Below are 17,332 nucleotides of genomic sequence, written 5' to 3'. Positions count from 1 at the left end.
ACTTGCTTAATACATACAAGTAGAACTTTGTATTCTGCAGAGAATGTGGGTTTTGAAACTGGCTTCATATGGATACTGGAGCACGTGATAAAGCATCCTAGCATGATAAGAGTTAATGGTCAGACATAAGCTTCCTTCTCACCCCAGCCTCCCAGACCCTGGACCTAGGTCTGAGTTCCAAGGGCAGCCATTATGATGGTTTTCTGTGTATTTTCAAGAAATAGTCTATGCAATAGTCAGTTCTTGACATCAGATGGCCAAAGTATTGGAGCTTCAGCTTTAGCATCAGTCCTTCCAATGAATATTCAGGGTTGATTTCCTTTAGGATTGACTGGTTTGATCTCCTTGCTGTCCAAGGGACTCTCGAGAGTCTTCTCCAGCACCACAATTTGAAAGCATCAGTTCTTCAGTGCTCAGCCGTCTTTATGGTCCAGCTCTCACATCTGTACATGATTACTTAACTGGAGTGCAGTTTTCAAAATCAGAGTTAGTTTCATTGGTACTATACTGTTAACTATAGAACTTACTCAGATGCCCCTGGTTTTTCCCCTAATGCCCTTTTCCTGTTCCCAGATTCAATCCAGGATCTCACGTGCATTTGGTCATTGTGCCCCTTAATCTCCTCAAGTCTTTGCTTGTTTTTTGTGACCTTGACACTTTGGAAGATGAGGTTTATGTATCATGTAGAAAGACTCTCAGTTTGGCCTTGTCTGATGTTTTCTGATTAGACTGAGGTTGTGGGTTTTGGAGAAAGCACACCACAGATGGGGTATTCACCGTCCTGTATTACTAGGGATCCATGGAATCACTGCGTCTTGGTACTAGTGATGTTAACCCAGATCACTTGCTGACCTGGTGATCACTTGATCGCTTCTTTTCCTTGTTGTTTTAGTTGGAAGCAGTCTCTATGTCCAATCCACTCTGAAGGGAGGAAAATGAAGCTCCCCCTCTTGGAGGGAGGAGTAGTAAAGAACTTGTAGAGACTTTTTTAAACTCAATATTAAGTTGCCGTTGTTTTTGTGTGAAAGATCTTAAATGTCGTTGATTTTCTCTGATTCTGTTGACTCCCTTCTAATGTCAGCTCATAAAGGATGTCTCTTTTCGTCCTCCCCTCCAGATGACAGTGTGCTGCACCTGACTTTCTACTACCTCATGAACCTCAACATCATGACAGTGAAAGCCAAAGTGACCACCGCCACGGAGCTGATCACCCCCATCAGTGCAGGGTATCGCTGCGGGGCTGCGGTGTGGGCGGGGGTGTGATGGGCACCTGCCTGCTGGGCTGTTCCCGGATCCTCTCTCACCTGACTTGGAGGGGCTTCACCACCTCACTGGCTTCTGCTGTCGCGTCCGTCCACACAGCCCAGAAGTCCTGGCTCACTGAGGGTATATTTAGAAAGCACTCACTGACTGGAATCCGTGCAGCCTTCTTGCTACACAGCCGATGACAGAAACGGCTGCAGCCTGTTGTAAATGGAGTGGGTGGGCTCCAGCTTTTACACCAGTGGAAAGAGTGTGAACGTGAGACTTGGCAGACTTTACCAGGTTGACAGATGTAAGCCTCTCTTTCTCTTGTCTTTTTCTGTCCCAAGGGCCTGGGATTTTACTCTGCAGCTCAGCTCAATCCCAGGTTGTCCTTACCTGGCAGGGGCAGTGGGAAGAAGACTGGTGGGTGGGTTTTGAGAAGGGTGAGCAGAGGCACATAGAGGCAGCCACAGGGGCAGCATCCCCAGAAAGGCCCTGACCGTGGCCGCTGGTCGTGGGAGGAAGGGAAGAGGACCAAGAGGGCCTGGGGGTGAAGGAGGCTCGCCTGGCCTGGCTCGCCTCCCAACCCTGCCCCCACTGAGTCCTCACGTCAGGTGTAGATAGACCGGGAGGCGCAGGGCTGGTGCCTGGTGGGGCAGGGCTCTTCGAGGGGCTGCCCGAGGGTGGCTGCCGTCCACCCTGTGCTTAGCGTCCGTGCCAGCTCCTGGCTGCATTCTTGTCCCTGTGCTTGAGAGATGCTGGGTCATCCCGAGCACTGTGGGTGCTGTCGTCCCGTTCCCACCTCAAGCCAGCAGGGGGAGCCGGGGCTGGCTTCTCCAGACCTCCCAGTCGCGCTGCGCAGCCAGAGGGCCGGGTGGAGCTCCTTGTGGTGAGCATTCTGCCTGCTCCCTTCTCAGATGCCCACCTGCTAAGCCCTGGGGCTGCAGGCTGGCTCCACTGAACCCTGAAGCCCTCTCCTCACCAGCCTCTGCACATGCAGTCACCTGCTCTTTAATGTCCATTGTTTTCACCAAATTCAGTTGTCCTGAGCCACATGTTGTGGGTGGAAATTTGTCAGAATTTGATCATTCCATCAGGTTTTGCCAATTTCAAGTCCTAATCTTGTGCAGTTTTACTGTTTTATTTTGGTTGATTCAGTATATTAGTATCAGTCACTGAATATTGGCTAAAAGAGTGATGGTTACTGATTTTATAGCTAGTTCTCTGTAGCAGTGAAGGGGACAGAGACCCTTGGGGGTGGGGGTGATGCAGGGAGACTCTGGCAGGACAGAGCAGTGCAGAGCCACAAACTGCCACTCTCCTGGGCCGAGTTCCCGGAGGCCTGCCGGGCTCAGAGCAGCAGGATCCGCCGTCTGCCTGAGTCGCTCCTAATGCTGTCCTGGGAAGGTGAAGGGGAGCTCCCACGGATGAAGGGAAAGATTGGGCCCTGTTGGCCTTTGTGATCAAATTACTCCATTCTGCGCCTGTGCTGTCTCTTCTCTGATCGTCACTCTCAATTACATGTTTAACCGTTGTGAGTAGGTGGCATTGGCGTCACTGTCTTTCTGCTTACAGCACTAGGTCACCTTGTCTCCGGTCTGTGTGATGTATCTTTTCTGGGAATGTTCAAGGGGAGCTCTTTCTGTGGCAGCATGAGATGAGGTGAAGTGTGAGATAGACAGAGCATCAGAGCTGCACACTGGATCTCTTTGGGGTAGAAATCTGTTCTGCTCCTATGAAAGTTCTGAGTGTTCCTATTTCTGGTGTCACAGGGTTTTGCTCCCTTGAGGAAAGGCTCTGGTCACTGTATACTTCTTGAAGGGATAGGTTTTTTTAGAAATTGGTGATTAAAGGACTACCTTGGTGGTCCAGTGGTTAAGACTCCATGCTTCCAAGGCAGGGGCCGCAGTTCCTCAACCAGAGATGGGATCTGCACCAAAAACAAACAAACAAAAATGGTGATTAATAGTATTACTGTCTTTGATGGAACAGTGTAAATCCTGGCTCCAGCGCTTACTAGCAGTGTCAGCTTGGGCTTGCTGAATCTTTCATAGCCTCAAGTTTCTCCTCCATAGAATGAAATGCTAATCCTCCCTACTTCATAGGGTTGTGAGGATCTGATGACCGCAGGCATATACAGGGTCTGGACTGCAGGAAGCATTCAGTAAAAGGTGGCGTTTCTCATCAGTGGGAGAGGGCATTACCACCCCCAGATGGCCACATCTGCATTGAGCCAAGGGCTTGGCCGGTGTTCTCATTGCAGTCTTTTCCCTCCTCCAGTGACTTGCTGTCTCCTGACTCAGTCCTGAGCTGCTTGTACCCTGGGGATCATGGAAAGAAGACTCCAAATCCAGCCAATCAGTATCAATTCGATAAAGTTGGGTGAGTCAGCAGCATTTCCTCCTCTTCCAGCCTGTCCACTTCAGAGTTTCTCCGGTGACTCAAACCCAAAGCAGGAGACCTGTTAGGAGCAGAGGTCTTCTGGGGGTGGGGGTGGGGGGTGGAGAAATGGTGGAGCAAGAGGGAGTGCTCCATCCAGAGAAGGGGACACCTGTCCTTTCTTGCTCATGAGGCCCTGGAGAAGGATGGGGAAGGGTGGAAGGGTCAAAACTCTGGGAATGTGGTAAGAGGTGTGTTTAACGTTTTAGTTCTCTTGAGGACTAAAATTTAGAAAATACTTTATAAATTGCCAGACTGATGAAAAGGTAAAAGTACACTGCCTTTTCATTGAGATTTGCTAATGAGTTGAAGACTGCCAGGGAAAAGAAGAAAATTGGCTGTGGGAGAGAGAAAATTCACAGCAGGGAACTGATGAACTTGAGTGGCCTTGCTGGCGGCCTGGCCATGAGTGCGCTGAGCCTGCAGGACCGTTCTGTTTAAGGGAGGTGAAAGGGTGGGATGAGGCATATGCCTTGGGACCACTGCGGAAGTGACTTCTAAACTCATTCCATTCTTTGTTTTTCTCTGCAGCATCCTGACTTTGAGGGACTACGTACTTGACCTCGGTCACCCCTACTTGTGGGTGCAGAAGCTGGGTGGCCTTCACTTCCCCAAAGAGCAGCCTCAGGTGTGTCCACTGATTGAGTCCCCTTGGCTGAGGAGCCCTGTTCCTCTCCTTCTCTGCAGACTCCAGAAGGGCTTCTGATGGCCTCTGGGACTTGAAACTAGCAGAATGCCAGCCCTCTGGGCTGTGACCTGTCCTCCCTTCACTCTAAAGTGTCCAAGGCCTCCAAGCATTTAGGTATCTTTTGCTTTCACCCTGAGCCTATTACCCCCCAGGTCAAAGTAACTTGGATCCTTGCCCTGCATGTCCCATGGCTCCTGGTGCTCCTTCCCCTTGGTCTTATGTACAAAGGTGCCAGAAATGAACCCCAGGGCAACTGGCACCTCAGCAGAAGCCTTCCTTTCCCCCAGCCTCTTAAGATCCCAGCAGCTTGTATCATTCCTGCTGGGACTCGGTTTCTGGCCCCCACTTCAGGGAGACCCTGCTATCCCCAGAAGACATCTACGCCAGGACGTGGGTGGTCCTGGCCGCCACAGGCAGGCAGGCCCTGGGAGAGAGGGGTGGCAGGAGGAAGGCACAGGGAGCACTCACGTGTGTGCTGTGCTCTGTCACCCACAGCACACTGTGATCACAGACCACTCTCTGAGCGCCAGTCACATGGAGACCACCATGAAACTGCTGAAGACCAGGGTGCAGTCCCGCCTGGCCCTCCACAAGCAGTTTGCCTCCCTGGGTAAGCGGTGTTAGTCAGGGTTGTGGCCTGAGCCACTCAGCACAAGGACAAAGACCACGGAGCCCCGTGCTCAGACGTCTTGAATCCTGATGACAGAGTCGGCTGGCTCCCTGGCTCTTGCTGAAGAGAGGTGTTAGCTGGGCCACTGGGGAGAACTCTAGGCCGCCAAGCAGAGGTGTGAGCTCCCCGCAGGGCTACAAGGCCGTCTCGGCCCTCCCAGAGCCTTTTGGGAGTCCATCTTATTGGATTGGTCTGGAGCACTGGTCGGGAGCACTCATGCTAGGTCAGCACATGGCAGACTTTGCTGTGCATTTTAACAGGAACCTCATTCATTTGGGGTCGCCAGTATAGTGCTGGGGAAGGAGCCACGAGCACAAGACAGAGCCCTGCTTCTGCAGAGCTTGGGCTCAGCTTACTTGAATACAGCTGTTCCGTGACCCATGCCTCCTCCCTCCACTGACTCCTGAGCTGACATCCTCCAGGCCGGGGCTGACCCCAGGGTTCACCGTAAGCTCCCAAGTGATTCTGATCCTTGACCAAGATGGTGGCCATGTGGGGGCTTCTCATTTATTCATTCTGTAAACACTTGTCACAGCCTGTCAGGTGCAAGGCTCGAGTGAAGGAGGGTTAAGATCTTTCCAATCTGAAAAAAGCCACTCAGGGCTTCCCTGGTGGTCCAGTGGTTAAGACTTTGCCTTCCATCGCAGAGGGTGCAGGTTCTATCTCTGACTGGGGAGCTAAGATCCCGCATGCCTTGCAGCCAAAAATCCAAAACAAAACAGAAGCCATATTATAACAAATTCAATAAGGACCTTAAAAGTGGTCCACGTCAAAAAAAAGAGCCACTGTCAGGAAAGGCTTTGAGTTCCCAGCACCCGTCTGGAGGCCCCACGTGGACTCTGGTTTCTCCAGGCTCCCCGTCAGCATTGTGGAGTTTGTTTTGTCCCAAGGTTGGATGATTGTCATCCTGGATAGCCTGTACCATGTTAGCATATTTGCTTATTGAAACACCAGCAGGAATTTGCCCTGGAGCAGCCCTCCTGCTCTTCTCCTCTAGAGGAACCGGCACAGAAGACTTTAGTCCTTCCTCGTACAAGGTCAGCTGCGAGAACAGCCCTCTCGGCTATTTGATCTAATTAACACTCACTGCCACGGAGGCACCTCGTTGGTTCTGGCTGCAGGGGGTTTTCGTTTGCATTAAGGATGAAGCGCTGTGAGTGCTGGGGCTGGGTCCTGCCGCAAGCACAAGCACTGGGCGAAGGTCAGGTTGACGTGCCTCCGTTCCTGGCCCATGTTAACCTGAGTACCGAGTGTAACTGGACAGCCGGCAGGGCCATCTGAGCCCTTCAGAGGGTGCCGGTTACCCAGCTGTGGCGGCCGATTTCCACCTGTGACGCCCCCTGTCCTGCTCTCTCTTAGAGCATGGCATTGTCCCGGTCACCAGCGACTGCCACTACCTGTTCCCTGCAAAGGTCGTCTCTCGCCTGGTGAAGTGGGTGACAATTGCCCATGAGGACTACACGGTAGGTGTTGGGGGGGCGACAGGCCACCGTTGCTGTCCTGGGGACAGCAGACCCGTGTCTCCTTTCTGCTGCTGCTCCTCCCGAAGGGCGGGGCAGTCTGACAGGAGGCGCCAACAGCTCACCCCCCTGTCCTTGGTGACTTTCAGGAGCTGCACTTCACCAAAGACATCGTGGAGGCGGGACTGGCCGGGGACACCAACCTCTACTACATGGCACTCGTGGAGAGGGGCACAGGTAACCGCTCTGCTGATGGCAGTGGCTCTAGGTGAGGGGAGCCGCTGAGAAGCAAACCTTCCTGGGAGCTGGCCCACGGAAGCTAAAGACCTGAGCTCCTGCCTCGGGGACTTAGTAGGCTCGGCTACGAGAGGCAGCGTTCGGCCAGGACTTGTTCTGCAACAGTCCCACCTCAGCTAATCGTCACCACGGTCCCGGCGCTGGTGACGTTCCCGCTCTGTAGGTGATGCTGAGTCACACACCCAGTCAAATCTCTGAGCCTGAGTTCTGAGCCCCTTTGCTTCATCACCCTTTAGAATCAGAGACCTGCTCGTCCTCTCTTCAAGGTAGGGCTGTCACTCTCAGGCTGTGAAGCACAGGACTCTACTCCCTCTTTGCAGTCCCTGCACTCACTTGGGGAGGCATTGAGAGCTCTGACTCCTCACCGCTGTCCTGGCATCTGATCGGCCAAAGCTTCCAGCTGGACCCACCCTGATGGTGCCTGTGGGGCTGTCGTCCAGCCCCAGCCTCTGCGGGTCTGGCTCAGCCTGCTGGATCCCACCCCAGAGGCTCGGTGCTGAGGCTGCAGGGCGGAGGGAGTTGTCTGTAGTTTCAAGATAGTGTGAGAAATGAAAGGTTACACTCTTTGATGTTCACGTTTGTCTACCCCTGTTTCTTCACTTTGCATGTTTTTAGAAATATTCTGAGGAAATTAGATAACTTCAGATACAGTGGAGGCTCCTTGATCCCACTTCATTCTCACCCTCATGATGGGTGACTGCTGTTTGGAATTTTGCGTTTCTTTCTGTCTTCTCTCCTTTTAAAAAATACTCAAACCTCATCCCTAAACAACGCAGAGTGCTGTTTTGAAAGGGCACAGAAAACTATGCATCCAAGAAATTTCCAAAGCCCCAAGAGTGGGAAATCATTGGAAGACATCACTTTTGCTTCCTGGATGAGGGGAACAGAGCTTGGAAAAATAACAAATATCCTGTTTTCATACAAAGGATGAGTGTGATCATTTAAATTTTTATTAGATGTGTTGTAATAGAATTTGAAAACTAAAGAGTGAACTTTAAATGAATAAGTGGACAATAATTTCATAGTATGGATTAAAAACAAAAAAATTGGTGGACGAGAGATAAACCCAGAAATACATTCAAAACTATTATGACAGAAACAATAGTAAAATGTCACTTTTCAGTAAATGTTGTGACTGTCAGGGTAGAGTTATCTTAACCTACACTCTCTTGTTCTCTGTTAATTTATTTGAATTACTAGTGAATGAGAGTTCATTCCCTCCGCCCCCATAAATAATGAAAAAGGGTGACTAAGCACTTAGCTCATTGATGGAGAGGTTATCGTATTGAAAAAGACAAAGGCCGTCACCAGAGAAAAAATAAGTACGTTAAAAAATACAAGTATCTCATTTAATGATTATGAACACAGCTTTGGCACCAGGTAGCTCTGGTTAAACTCAGCACTGCTGTTTTGTGGCTGTTTGATGATTTTTAGGAAGTTTCTGTGAGAGCCTCCGTTTCTTTAACTGTGAAATGGGATGAGAATGGTTATCAGAATGAAATAAAATGTGGGCAAAAGGGCTCAGCACTGTGCTCGGAAAACGGTAGGTGCTCGGTAAATGCTGGTTATCAAAAAGCTTCACGTAACAAAATAGATAAAGAACAGAATAGAGAAAATATATTTGACTATAATGTGACGTCTGGTATACAATACTGTTGAAAAGAAAAACAGATAGGGCGCCTTCACTGGGAAAATCCTTAACCTGCTGGCAAATAAATGCCAGTTAAAACAGACTTCTGTCAAAGTAGTAAATAGAACTGGGCAAACCAGACTCAGGATTCCCCACATCTCTGTGTCCTGAGGCCCAGTCACAGGACCTCCCCTTCTGCAGCCTGACAATACCACTTTGGAGTTTCTAGGCGGAAAGTGACGGAGAAGGCAGTGGCACCCCACTCCAGTACTCTTGTCTGGAAAATCCCATGGACAGAGGAGCCTGGTAGGCTGCAGTCCATGGGGTCGCGAAGAGTCAGACACGACTGAGCGACTTCACTTTCATCTTTCACTTTCATGCATTGGAGAAGGAAATGGCAACCCACTCCAGTGTTCTTGCCTGGAGAATCCCAGGGACAGGGGAGCCTGGTGGGCTGCCGTCTACGGGGTCGCACCGAGTCGGACACGACTGAAGCGACTTAGCAGCAGCAGGCGGAAAGTAAAAGTTGGTAGCAGAGTGTGCTCTGAGCACCTGGACTAATGTGAGACACAGAGCTGGCCTCAGGGTTCCAGCAGGGAGGTGGTCATGGCTGGCAAGCCGGCTCTCAACTGCGTTTTCCTCCTCTCCCCACCTTTCCCAGCTAAGCTTCAGGCCGCTGTGGTGCTGAACCCTGGCTACTCCTCCATCCCACCCATTTTCCAGCTCTGTCTGAACTGGAAAGGGGAGAAAACCAACAACAACGATGACAATATTCGGGTAAGGTCCTCAGAGGGTGATGGGAGGAGCAGGGAGAGCCTCCTTGGGCCGGGGTGGGGGCCGGTGGGGCAGAACCAGTAGTAGCTGGGATCTTGGGCACTGGCGCAGTTCCAGGGCAGATGCTGCTGGGATTGTAGAATGTGCTAGAGGCTGCAAGGTGTAGTGAAGTGCTCAGACCCCTGTCAGCCCCTTACTAGCCTGGGATCCACAGGTTCACCCTGCTTATAAAACAGGGCTAATACAAAGACCAGCCTTGAAAGGTCATTTCAGGCTTATGTGGAAATGTAAAATGAACAAGAACGAGACTGTGAAATCGTTGCCCGTGTTAATTACTGTTATGGCCATGGATCTGACTCCATAGCCAAGGAGCACACTTTGAACCCTAACACTTTCCCATTTGGATCTGATCTTGAGATTCTTCCTCTGTCCATCTTGCTCTTTTTGGCTGTGGACATGCAGGGCAGGAAATGTTCCAGGTCAGATCAGGAAGACTCCAATGTCTTGAGGAGCGGGCGCCTCAGGACAAGCCAGCCTGGCTTGATCTGCAGAGGCCCAGGCTCGGTTCTTGTGAAACCATGAGACCCAGCTGGCCTGCAAGTGGTGCTGAGTTTCTGGCTTACCCTCCCTGCCCGCCCCCCCGCCACCCCCGCCATAGGCCATGGAGAGCGAGGTCAACGTGTGCTACAAGGAGCTGTGCGGCCCGCGGCCCGGCCACCAGCTTCTGACCAACCAGCTGCAGCGCCTGTGCGTGCTGCTGGACGTCTACCTGGAGACAGAGAGCCATGACGACAGTGTGGAGGGGCCCAAGGAATTTCCCCAGGAGAAGATGTGTCTGCGGCTTTTCAGGTGAGGGACAGGGCCCCGGGACCTCCAGCCCTGCCTCTCACAGGGACGTGGGGCAGAGTGAGCCTGGCACAGAGGGCACACGTGTCCTCGGGTGCTCTGATGTCCTTTCACTGTGGAAATTAACATCTTGCTGCCAGATTTCCCGGAGAGAGCTCACTTCCTCCTTCCTAAAACTTGCCTGTGGCCCCTGTCCTATCAGCCCAGCCCAGTCCAGTTAGTTCATCGCGCATATACCCCAGAGGTGGGCCTCATGCTGCATGAGCAAGAGGACTTGACTACACTTCCCTTTCTCTGCTTTCTGTGGGAGCCAGTAGGTTTTTTATGATTCAAATGAACTTTGTAAACTACAGAGAACACAGGGATGTCCTCAATAGATGCAGGCTGTAGCCCTGTATACAGACTAGACATGCCTCCCCCCAGTCCCCAGAGTCTGCCGTACTCCCTGCGGTGCTCCCACATCCAGGAGGATCACAGCTATAGGCAGTGGGGCGTCACAGAGGAGCCAGCTGTGAAATCACACACACACACTGCAGACCTCCGCTGTCCCGCTCACCAGCTGGGTGACTGAAAGAGCCACTTCAGCTCAGCTCTGAGCCTTTCCCAAAGGCTGAAATGGAAGCTTTACCTTCTAACTCATGACGAAGCAGAGGTAGTTCACATAGACCTTCCAGAATGGATCTTGGCACGGACGGAGCCTCCGAAAATGCCCGCAGGCCCTGGTGGCTTGGTATTTAGTGTGTCTGCAGGCCCCGCACTTCTGGCTGCTTTTCCTTCCACTTTGGTATCGGGTCCTTTCCTTCCCTTTCATCCCTTAATTCATGGTCTTGTTCTTCGAGTCCATTTCAGAACCCCGGAGCCCACACTCCTCAGGCATCCCTTCCCTTTGGGGCAGGGGTCTGGGGAGGAATGGTGTCACAAAGGGCTATAGTCTGTATCCAATGAGGATATTGCTGTGTTCTCTGACAGTCTGGAAGGTGCCTTGCCCGCCTTCACCTTCTCACACAGCCGGCCTCTGCCCCTGGAGGCTGTCCCACGTCCTCCCGCCTCCGTCTGGCACCTCCACCTGGCCTGGCTTCTTGTGCTAGCTGATAATAGCCAGCTCCAGCGCCGCCGTGGCTGCGAGGTGGAGCTGACGGCTAGGTGGTGCTGTGTTCTGGGACTTGCTGTCCCTGGTCTGTCTATGTGAGACCTCAGCTCTTCCCCGCGCCCGCCTGCTGTAGCTCGTTTCCAAGGTGGAAATTCTCACACGGCCAGTGTCTGTTCTTTGCTGTCTGGTGGTTCCCATAGGACCCGTTTCCTGAACTGCTTTGTTCTCCAGGCTGTGCTCGTCTGTCAATGTGTTCTGGGAAGGTGCTCCTTTGGCTACCCAGATCCAGTTAATTCCATGACTGATGAGATGTGGGATGTGAGATTCTTGGTTGGAGTCTCCCTGACCCCTGGGATCAGGTCAAGGGCCTGGGCTGCAAAGGGCTGGCCTGGGCCGCAGGACACTCGAGGTCTGGCTCTGCCCGGGGCTGGCTACCCGCAGGCTGTGGGGTCTCCATCAGCTGTATGCCTCAATTTACCTGACTTGACTCTGTACCCTTCTAGTGTTGGGAAGGTTCATGACATCATTTTAAGAAAAGACTTTGGGGCCAGAAAAGCCTGGGTTGATTGCAGCTGCTGCCTGTGTGATCTGGGTCTGAAGCTCTTGAGCTTCAGATTCCTCATCAGTAAAACTGTATCCACTCAGGTGGTGTTGGTAGCATGAAATTAAACCAGGGGAGCCTGTCAAGTGCCAAGCACGGTCCAGGCAGAATAAGCCCTCCTTTAAGTCCATTCTGTGCAGTGTGGCAAAAATGATATACAATCTTCTCCCTCCGGCAAACACCCACACTACCTCTCACCCTCCCTCCCTCAGACCAAGATCCAAGGTGTCACCTTCTGGTTGCCACTGAAAGTCAGTCACAGGCAGAAGAATGAAAGAGGCCCTTTAGCGGGACATTGTTCACCGTGGCGTCGTGTGGAAAAGAACCCTGCGTGAAGTTTTTGCCCAGGGGCCCAAGACTTGAGCTGAAGCACCTAAATGTCACAGGGTCCAGGCTTTGGCTGTGATTGTTAGCCTCTTGTGCCAGCAGGCTGTAGCATCAGACCTGGTTTTGAATTTGGTCTGTGAGACTCTCTGACTATCTAATATCAGGTGGTTCACATCCCTAAGCCTGCATTCATTTAAAATCTTTGAAATGAAAGAAATAGCATCTCTGAAGTAGCAAGTATAAACACAAGGCCCTTGGCAGGCGCTTAGTACAGATTCTTTTCTCACGTAAACTCCTACCTGCATGGGAATCTCCCTACAAAGGAGGATTTTAAATTTATATTTTTTTAATCATAGACGTGAATAAAACATGCTTATTGTTAAACATAAAAACAGCAACAAACTTGCATAAAAACACTGAACAGTGAGGGTGCCCACGCCCCCTGCCCCCTGAAGTGCCCGTCGTCAGTGGGCACTTCCGGGCTCGTGTGGGCGCTTCATGCCTTCGGGGGCACATGAAGACGTTTTTTCAGAACTGCTGTCATATCTTTCATGCTGTTCTGTGGTCTGCTTTCCTTACACCAGTCTTTTATTTTTTTCCTTCACAGCTTCATAGTAGTCCCTTGTGTGGATACATTCGTTATATCAGCCCAAAGGTTATGGTGTTAACTGGCCTCCCTTCTCCTCTATTTCTCTAGGGGTCCCAGCAGGATAAAGCCATTTAAATATAACCACCCTCAAGGATTCTTCAGCCATCGTTGACGTTGCTCTCGGCCTGTTTCGCCGCAGACCCTGAGTGCTGTGCCTCTGCTTCCGGTTCGGGCACACACGTGGCTCTTGATAGTCTCCCAGGACAGGTTTTCTATTTGTAGCCTATTAAAATGTCACCTGACCAAGTGGCCTTTGTCTGCGGCTCCTTGGGGAGAGGGGGTGGCTTTGCAGTCCGAGAGGGCAGGTGGGAGCGAGGCACGGCGTGAAAGCGCACGTGTGGATAGCTTTCCCTGGCTGGCTGAGAACAGCAGAGAGAACTGTTCCAGCTCTGTAGCAGACCCTCACTGTCTTCACGTTCGTCATCCAAGTCCCCGCTGTTAGCGGGTGGCAGGGGAAGCCAAACTCAGCCTAGTAGAAAAACCAAAAGCTCTTCTTCCCCCGTCCCCTCACTCTTTGACCCTGTCAGTGTCTCCAGCGGCCAAATTCCCCTGGCTGGTGGATGTTACAAATATCTGACGAACACCTGCAACGAAAACAGACAAATACGTCCCAGAGAACAAGTGTGGATCTTGCAGGTGCCGTGGAGTTGATGCGAGTGACGCCGGAGGATCTCAGGCAGGGCTGCTGTCCAGTGATGCTCTGGCAGCGTGAGAGCAGGTGACTCCAGAGGAGGGCCTTCAGGGTGATGGCACGATAGGAACCTCAGGAAATACTGGCTTGATTCTCAGAGGATTAAGAGAAGCCCTGAGGAAATAGGTAACGCCCTCTAAAATCTCCTTTATAATTCTGCAAAAGTCAGACAGAAACAGAGGATAGCATACAGTGCTCTTAAACAGTTTTGTCAGAAAAATTATGCCCCATCCCCCCACCAAAAAATCAATACTCAACTCCTGGTTTATTTTAAGAAATAAGATACAAAGATGTAAAAAATATTGAAGCATTATTACAGAGTTGCAGGTATAAAGTTCACTAATTAGAAAATGAAATAAAGTTTTATTTTTCCAGCTTTATTGAGATATAATTGACATATAACTGTAAGTTTAAGTTGTACAGAGGGATCATGATACATGATACATTGAGAAATGATTATTGCAATAAGGTTAACACATCCATCACCTTACATAGATGGGGCAGGGAGGAGATTGGTGTGGGGCTAAGAACTTTGGAGATCTATTCTCTTAGCAGTTTTCAACATACATAAATCTAACAACAACAAAATTGATATAATATACTTAAATCTTATTTACCATGATATTACCAATCACATGGATTTTTTCCTTCCCATAACACACTTTGAAGTTTGGTGAAGTTTGGTTTCTACTATAAATGGAATTTTTTTAGATTTTTTTTTTTCCCATTATGGACCATTTTTAAAGTCTTTGTTGATTTTATTACAATCTTAACTTCTATTTTATGTTCTGGCTTTTTGGCCACAAGGCAAATGGGATCTTCGCTCCCAAACCAGGGGTTGAACCCGCACCCCCTGCATTGGAAGGTGAAGGCTTAACCACTGGACCGCCAGGAAGGGCCCCTGTAAATGGAATTTTACCGGTTACCCTTGGGTACTGTGGGCCTCTGGTATAAGAGCTGTTTGCTCCTATCTTCTCAGCTGATTTCTGAGTATCCCTGTGACAAGGATTTTCTGAGGCATAACCTAGGAGGTTCTTGGCCTCCCCAGGGCCCTGCTTTTTACTGACAGAAGCCTGAGCCCAGTGAGGAGAGAAGGCTCCTCCGGGGCTTCTCCCTCCCCTCGGCCTGGATCATTCCTTTAAATTCCAGAGGTAGATGCTCTCCAGCCAACGGGTCCTCAAACTGTATTGTGTGTGAGAATCACCCACCCTGGGAGCGATTAGAAACACGTTCCCACGCCCCACTCTAATATTTGGACTCGGTCGACCTCAGATGGGCCAGGGAAGTGTATTTTTAACGAGCTCCCCAGGTACACTTTGTCCTAGCCTCTTTTTGGAAGTCACTGCACTTTCCGCATTTTTTCTCGTGACTCCTCCAGTAATGCAGTAATGATTCCCTGTAAGAAGCACCCCTCTTGTATCTCTTGCCTGAACCTCCGGGCACTTCTTTCTCTCCTGTACTGAGATTTCTTTGTCTTTTCCCTGACCTACTTGCCTGAGACGATTTCTGCCGGCATCCCCCTTGGTCTGGCCACCTTCAAGCCTTGCATCTCACTGCCTGTGCTGAATAAGATTGAAATGGGGCCTAAAAATAGTTCCTTTGATGGCCCCTGCATTGCAGCCTCCACTCTGTTCTTGACTGGAAGGCGGCCAGACTGACTCAGCACATAAGCTCGGCTCTTGAGAGCTGGGACAAGGTTGCAGAGACAGCCTGTGAAGGCTGGGAGGAGGCTCTGCTTCCTGAGCAGAAGATGTCAGAGCCAGTCACCCTCTAGAAGAGGTTTTCCCCTCTTCAAGGGAGCAAACTGAACAAAAGAATCCTTTGGCCTTAAGAACTAGGGTTCTAAAACTAGCGAGAAGCCCAAGACAATCCAGCTCCTTTGAGCTACTGAACCAAGCCATTTGTATCTCCAGTGGGCAGATTAGGGGGAAGGGGCCTGGCTTGGGAGGACCTCAAAGCTTCCTTCTTGGCCTTGAGCTTCGCTGGACCACATCCCATACAGCAGCCCCTTTCTGTCTTCCTTCTACACCTTGGTCTCAGCCCAGGGTCCTTGCCTTTTTAAAGCTGCTACCCATATTCTTGCTTTCTCAGTATCTCCTAGTCTCTCTTGTCCCTTTTTCCAAGCTTGTTCCCTGCCAATTATTTTCTCAGCAAATACTCCAAAGACCCCTTTTGTTTTAAGAGCATTCCTGCTGATCACAAAGCTAAAAACCTTATCCATAGAATGAAGCAGAGCTGCCTAGGCTTCCAAAGGAACTTTCCTCCCTGTCTGCGTAGCCCCAGCTCTGGCCTTTCCATGGTATTCAGCAGCCTCTCTGTTGAGATCAAAGAGGTGTCAGGCATCTACTTTGTGTCAGGCCCTGTGCTAATTATGATTTTACATTCACTGTCCTGTTTAATTACAACACATGGCCAAGGGTTCACGTTGCCTACATGTTTACAAGTGTTAGGAAACAGGCTCAGAGGGTCAAATGCTTGTCCGTTGCTCACAGGGTTCTTTAACTGCCCACCCAAGGTGCGAGCCCAGCAAGGTTTGCCTGCCTCCAAGGCTTCCCTTTCCACAAGAATAGCTTCAAGCCAGCACTCTTGCTGGGCCATTTATTCATTTCAGCAACTCAAGTACGCCAAGAGTACTGTGGTGGTCAAGAGGTATAGCTTGGTGTCAGACTGACCAGCTGGGTCCATTTTTGCCACAGATACGCTATGTGCATCTTGATTTTTTTTTCCATTTCCTTCATTTTGTTAAGGGGGTGTATTAATTGATTTTCTTATGTAGAACCATCTCACTTGACCATTGTGCATAATTTTTTAAATATGTGATTGGATTTGCCTTTTTGGCATTTGCTGAGGATTTTTATATCTACATTTTGCAAGGGATATTAGTTTGTGATTTTGCTGTGGTTCTTTGACTCTGGCATTAGGGTAACACAGACTTCCAAAGATGAGTTAGAAAGTGTTCCTTCCTCTTTTATTTTTTGGAAGGGCGAGAACGATTGGTGTTAATTCTTCTCTAAATGTTTGGTAAATTCATCAGTGAAGCCATCAGCCTTAACCTTTCCTTGTGGGTAGTTTTCAAAATACTGCTGCTGCTGCTGCTGCTAAGTCGCGTCAGTCGTGTCCAACTCTGTGCAACCCCATAGACGGCAGCCCACCAGGCTCCTTTGTCCCTGGGATTCTCCAGGCAAGAATACTGGAGTGGGTTGCTGTTTCCTTCTCCAATGCATGCATGCATGCTAAGTTGCTTCGGGCGTGTCCAACTCTGTGTGACCCCATGGACGGCAGCCCACCAGGCTCCTCTGTCCACGGAATTCTCCAGGCAAGAACACTGGAGTGGGTTGCCACTTCCCTCTCCCTTTCAAAGTGCTAATTTGTAATTAGTTATTTAATGCCTTACTCTACTTGTAAGGTGTGTCTATTCAGATTTTCTATTTCCTCTTGAGTCAGTTTTCAGTAGTTTATGTCTTTTTTAGGAATTTGCTCATTTACTCTAAATTATCTAATGAGTAGGCGTGCAGTTGCTCACAGCATTCCCTAATAATCCTTGTTGTGAAGTCAGTGTTAATGTTCTGTCTTTCAATACCGCCTTTAATAATTTGAGTCTTTTCTCTTTTTTTCTTCATTAGTCTAGCTACAGGTTTGTCAATATGGTTGATCTTTCAGAGAACAAATTTTTGGCTTCATTGATTTTTTTCCTTATTTTTCAATTCTCTGTTTCATTCGTTTCTACTCAAATTCTGGGTTCGGTTTAGTTTGATCTTCTTTTTCCATTGTCTTAAGGTAGAAAATTAGATTATTGACTTGAGATCTTTCTTCTCTTTAAATGGAGGCATTTACAACTATTAAGTTTCACTCTAAGCATTGCTTTAGCTTTGTCCAATATGTTTTCATATGTTTTATCTTCATTTTCATTCATCTCAGAGCTTTT

General features: G+C 49.8%; 1 protein-coding gene across 4 annotated transcripts in view; it reads left to right on the top strand.

Moving 5' to 3' along the window:
• THOC5 (THO complex subunit 5) overlaps window positions 1-12,964 on the top strand; it is a 30,347-nt gene extending 17,383 nt beyond the window's left edge. For all 4 annotated transcript variants that reach the window (XM_055549983.1, XM_055549981.1, XM_055549982.1 and 1 more), the window contains 9 exons: window positions 1,118-1,226; window positions 3,526-3,627; window positions 4,216-4,312; window positions 4,868-4,982; window positions 6,402-6,505; window positions 6,652-6,739; window positions 9,091-9,206; window positions 9,862-10,052; window positions 12,765-12,964. In XM_055549983.1, coding sequence (XP_055405958.1) covers window positions 1,118-1,226; window positions 3,526-3,627; window positions 4,216-4,312; window positions 4,868-4,982; window positions 6,402-6,505; window positions 6,652-6,739; window positions 9,091-9,206; window positions 9,862-10,052; window positions 12,765-12,828 — 986 coding nt within the window. In that variant the 3' untranslated portion in view covers window positions 12,829-12,964. The remainder of the gene's footprint in view (window positions 1-1,117; window positions 1,227-3,525; window positions 3,628-4,215; window positions 4,313-4,867; window positions 4,983-6,401; window positions 6,506-6,651; window positions 6,740-9,090; window positions 9,207-9,861; window positions 10,053-12,764) is intronic.
• Window positions 12,965-17,332: the final 4,368 nt, after the last annotated feature.

Source organism: Bubalus kerabau, chromosome 16 (genome assembly GCF_029407905.1).
Source record: "Bubalus kerabau isolate K-KA32 ecotype Philippines breed swamp buffalo chromosome 16, PCC_UOA_SB_1v2, whole genome shotgun sequence".
Classification (NCBI taxonomy): domain Eukaryota; kingdom Metazoa; phylum Chordata; class Mammalia; order Artiodactyla; family Bovidae; genus Bubalus; species Bubalus kerabau.
The sequence above is the reverse complement of the archived record's forward strand: the minus strand, read 5'-3'. Positions and strand labels throughout refer to the sequence as shown.